The following is a 5,082-nucleotide window of genomic DNA, read 5'->3' as shown; positions in this document are numbered from 1 at the left end:
CAAAAAAAAAATGTAGTTTTGTTCAGCCAAGCCTAGAGTATTTGGGTCATGTTATCTCTGAGGCAGGAGTGGCAGCCGACCAGACAAAGGTAGAGGCTGTAAAATCTTGGCCTGTTCCTAAAGACTTGAAGAGTTTAAGAGGATTTTTGGGGCTGACAGGCTATTATAGGAGATTTGTACAGAATTATGGTAGAATCACCAAGCCCTTGACTGACTTATTGAAGAAGGACAATTTTGTGTGGAATGAGGAAGCCACTACAGCATTCCAAACTCTGAAACAGGCCATGGTTAGTTTACCATTGTTAGCAGTACCTGATTTTTCTAAGACATTTATTGTTGAAACTGATGCATCTAGTAAAGGGCTAGGGGCTGTCTTGATGCAAGAAGGGAAACCTTTAGCTTTTTGGAGTAAAGGTCTTTCCCCCAGAGCTCAAGTTAAATCAGTTTATGAGAGAGAGTTGATGGCTTTGGTACAAGCTGTTCAGAAATGGAAACACTACCTCATGGGTAGACATTTTGTTATAAAGACTGACCAAAGGAGTTTGAAATTCCTCACAGATCAAAGGTTGTTTAGTGAGGAGCAATTCAAGTGGGCAGTGAAACTCATAGGTTTGGATTTTGAGATCCAGTTTAAACCTGGCAAAGAGAATACAGTAGCAGATGCATTGTCAAGAAAAACCATGTATACTGCTATCTCTGTAATTGATTTGGCTGATGCTGAAGATTGGTTTCAAGAAATGGAAACTGATCCTAAATGGAAGAAGGTGATCCAGGATTTAGCTTGTGATCCTAATGCTCATCCTGGTTTTCAATTTCAAGCAGGCAGATTGTTATACAAAGGAAGACTGGTTTTGAAAAAGGGTTCTAACAAAATTCCTCTGATTTTAGCTGAATGCCATGACAGTGTGACTGGAGGCCATTCGGGATTTTTCAGAACCTACAAGAGAGTTTCCAGTTTTTTCTACTGGGAAGGTATGAGAAGCTATGTAAAGCAGTATGTAGAGGCTTGTGATATCTGTCAAAGACAGAAATATTCCACATTAGCCCCTGCAGGTTTGTTACAGCCATTACCAATACCAACACAGGTGTGGCAAGACATTTCTATGGATTTTATTTCTGGTTTGCCTAAAACTAAGGGCAAGGATACTATATTTGTGGTAGTGGACAGACTCACAAAATATGCTCATTTTTATCCACTTGGGCATCCTTTCAATGCAAAGGATGTGGCTGCTTTGTTTGTCAAAGAAGTAGTTCGTTTACATGGATTTCCTACATCCATCGTTTCAGACAGGGATCAGATATTTTTGAGTCAACTCTGGCAGGAATTGTTTAGATTGGCTAGAACTACACTCAAGTACAGCACTGCGTATCACCCTCAGACAGATGGCCAGACTGAGGTGGTCAATAGGAGTTTGGAAACTTATCTCAGGTGCTTTGCTGGACCTAAACCAAAAAGTTGGGTGGACTGGCTCTCTTGGGCAGAATTTTGGTTTAACACCACCTACAACATTTCAGCTGGAATGACCCCTTTCAAGGCTTTGTATGGAAGAGATCCCCCGACAATGATTAAAGGGTGTACTTTTACTTCTAAGATAGACGCAGTTAACCAGCTGTTGATGTCACGGGATTTGATTTTACAAGAGTTACAACAGAATTTGTTGAAAGCTCAAGATGTTATGAAAACACAGGCCAACAAACATAGAAGACAAGTTGAATATGAAGTAGGGGATTGGGTATTTTTAAAACTTCAGCCTTATAAGCTGAAGTCTTTGGCTCGTAGACCTATCGCGAAACTCTCTGCTAAATTCTATGGTCCTTATCAAATCCTTGAGAGGATTGGTCCAGTTGCATATCGCTTAGAACTTCCAGAATCTGCTAGAGTTCATCCAGTTTTCCATGTATCTTTGCTAAAGAAAGCTTTGAAGCAGGGTCACCAACAGCAGCCATTACCACCAATGCTTTCTGAGGAATTTGAATTACAAGTGGAGCCAACTGATATTTTGCAATATAGGGAGGATAAGGATGGGAATTTGGAGGTCTTGGTCCAGTGGGATCAGTTACCAGCATGTGATAATTCGTGGGAACTTGCTACACAATTGCAGCACTCTTTTCCTCGGTTTCCCCTTGAGGACAAGGTCATTCTTTTGGGGGGGAGTATTGATAGAGCTAAGAAGGACCGTAGGCTACCTATTACTAAAGTGTATGTGAGGCGCCAGCCTGGCACTAAATGAAAATAACTAACTAGTGAATAATAGTTAGTTTGGAATAGAATAAATAGGAGGAAAAGAGAGGAATGGGGAATATTTTTTGGAAACAGTGGAGTAGGGGTAACTGATTCTGGGAATCAGTTAGAGATTACTCTTTTCTTCCCATCTATCTGTTTTCCTTCTTTCTCTACAATTTCTTGTAATTCTTCTATTCAATCAATAATACAAAGAGATTAGGGTTCATTGATCCTAATCCACCATTCAGTTTCAATTACGCTATATGTTCCTAATTGATACCGGTATTAACAGTATCAAACCAAGTGATTCTAGTAGTGAATTATAAAAATTCTAATAAGTATGCATCTTTACCTCTTCCAGAATACTCTTGAAAGTTTCTCCAACTTCAATGACAGTCTGTTGTGGAACTTGTTTGCCATCAATGCTAAACAGCATACAACTGGAAACACAAAATGCTTTAACTATAAAAAACTACTATTTTAAGCATACAGTAAATCATAAACATGTCAGTGGAAATATTATTACTCCATTGAAAATATTGGATTATAAACCTTCAAATGCAACAGTGGTAATGGAATTGCAGAAACATGATGGACTATTACCTTTCCAAATCATGGTCATATAAAACAGAGTTGTCACCACTGGTACGATATAATGTAAGCCCCAGACCACATATCAATGGAGCCAAAGGATTCTCATTACAAACTCCATGTAGCCTGGAAAGTAATCAACAAAGAAATAGTCACATTAGAATCTCATCAATTTCTTACTCATTCCACTAACTCCAAAGTTCATGAATACAGTGTACAAATTCTGCTCATCTCATCTATGTGTGCAATAAATACAAATTCAATAGAGCAAATTGTTTACCATGAGGCTCCCATGTCAACGGGACAACCAAATGAGTAGTCAGTATGTATGCGACCACCAAGCCTATCTCGTGACTCCAATAGGGTGACCTGATCAAATGATGAAAATAAATCACGGAAAGCAAGAGAAAGTATTTCCTCTGACATAATGTCAGAAAATAGACAGACTAAATAAAGAAGAAGGCTGATCATAATCATATGACACCTTAAAAGATGCATCATGGAGAATACGTGCTGCTGCAACCCCTGATATTCCGGCACCAATAACTATAACGGAGGGAAGTGGCCTTTGTTGGCTCTCAATGCGGGATGTAATAGTGCCTGACCATTATACACAAAAATCAGAAGGGGAACAATTCCAACACACAACGAGAGACAAACCATATAACGAAAAATCTCTCTCCTGTTTTCAATACAAGATCGTAGCATAGGGAATAAATAAACACTAGTATCAGTTAAAAAAAAAAAAAAAACTGAACACTAATAGAACAAAATACAAGATCCTGAAAAGAGTCATCAGTTGCAAGTCTAGTAAAAATTTCCATCCAATTATACTGTACCATGAAGAAAAAAAACTTAAATATATTTGTGGTATGCCCTCAACATAAGAATCAACTGAATTCCAAAACAATTTATTTATTTTCCAGTGCTCCCATATCATTTGATACAAATTAAGAACAGAAACAGAAGGCGTAACATGACCACGTGAAAAGTTTATTTTTCATTGCTTTGACTAAAAAAACAAAAAAATAACAGACTGGCAGTTGGTACAGAATTATTTCTTTTCCAATGAAAATTTTACTAATTGCTTACAACAAACATTGCCATCCACATTCCAGATCACTATGGAACAACTGCAATAATATTTACACACGGACATTTACCATGTGCTGTCTATTGAATTAATATACTAGTATTAGTACAACAATTAAAATATCCCGTTAGAAACTGGCTCAATTAATTATAAACGGATCATTTACTTATGCAAATAAAGCTAATAAACAACAAAATGACAACAATATAAAAACACAATTTTGTAATAATAATTAAAAAGGGGAAGGGGAAAACTAACCATCGAGGTAATTGTTGGAGAAAAATAGTTTAGGGTCCATCAAAGAGGAAGTCAAAGTTGGGGACTTGATGAGAACGATGAATGTGAGAGAATTGAATTGAATTTTGAATGAATGAATAGAGATATATATATATATATATATAGAGAGAGAGAGAGTTGAAGAGATCAGAAAGGATATCGGTGTATAGGAATTGGGAAATTAGAGACTAATTGGAATGAATTGCAAAAGATTAATAGAAGGATGCCGGCAATGAAGCGGCTAAGGTAAGAAGAGAAACTCAGTTTATCGAACAATATCATAAGGTAAAGTTAGGTATATTGATTAAATCAAATGAAAAAGTGAAGTGTGTCCACCCAAGATCGCCGAAGATTCGACGATTTCTGCATGTGATGTGATGTGGTGGTGGTGGTGGTGGATACACAACAAACACAATTGTGAAAATATCTCTCTGATTATCTATATGTGTTTCTCTCTCTCTCTCTCTACCGCCTCTTTTGATTTGAGGTGAAAAAATGAACGCTAATAATGATGAAATGAGCATCGCTCAATATTTGCATAGCACTCTATTTATACTCCACGGACCTTCCTCCCTCGCCTTATTTCATTTTTAACTTTTAAATCAAAATATCGGATTTGGATGTGATTTGCTGCTGCCAGCAAATTTGCCTATTCATGCATTCATTAAGTCCGTCATGGTTACATTAAAATCGGGCGGTTTCAATTTTATTCGAGATAAAAAATAAATATTGAAAATATATATATAACTGTGAGTTGTCCGATATTTTGAAGTAACATTATTAAAATACAAAATTTTAATATAAAAAATAATATTTTATATTCATGAAATATTTATATTCTAACAATATTATCAATATTTTCTCGGTCAAATTAAAATTTAAAGACTATTGAGTTTAA

At 36.5% G+C, this 5,082-nt stretch overlaps 1 protein-coding gene across 1 annotated transcript in view; it reads right to left on the bottom strand.

The window, feature by feature from the left end:
* Positions 1-4,722, bottom strand: part of LOC101488772 (probable polyamine oxidase 4) — a 9,634-nt gene extending 4,912 nt beyond the window's left edge. The window contains exons 1-5 of the mRNA XM_004503030.4: positions 4,167-4,722; positions 3,300-3,415; positions 3,096-3,184; positions 2,828-2,941; positions 2,577-2,664 (exon numbers count right to left, since the gene is read on the bottom strand). Coding sequence (XP_004503087.1) covers positions 2,577-2,664; positions 2,828-2,941; positions 3,096-3,184; positions 3,300-3,415; positions 4,167-4,206 — 447 coding nt within the window. The 5' untranslated portion in view covers positions 4,207-4,722. The remainder of the gene's footprint in view (positions 1-2,576; positions 2,665-2,827; positions 2,942-3,095; positions 3,185-3,299; positions 3,416-4,166) is intronic.
* Positions 4,723-5,082: the final 360 nt, after the last annotated feature.

The sequence above is a fragment of the Cicer arietinum genome, chromosome 6, assembly GCF_000331145.2.
Source record: "Cicer arietinum cultivar CDC Frontier isolate Library 1 chromosome 6, Cicar.CDCFrontier_v2.0, whole genome shotgun sequence".
Classification (NCBI taxonomy): Eukaryota; Viridiplantae; Streptophyta; class Magnoliopsida; order Fabales; family Fabaceae; genus Cicer; species Cicer arietinum.
Note: the sequence above shows the minus strand (reverse complement) of the source record. Positions and strands in the feature narration are given on the sequence as shown.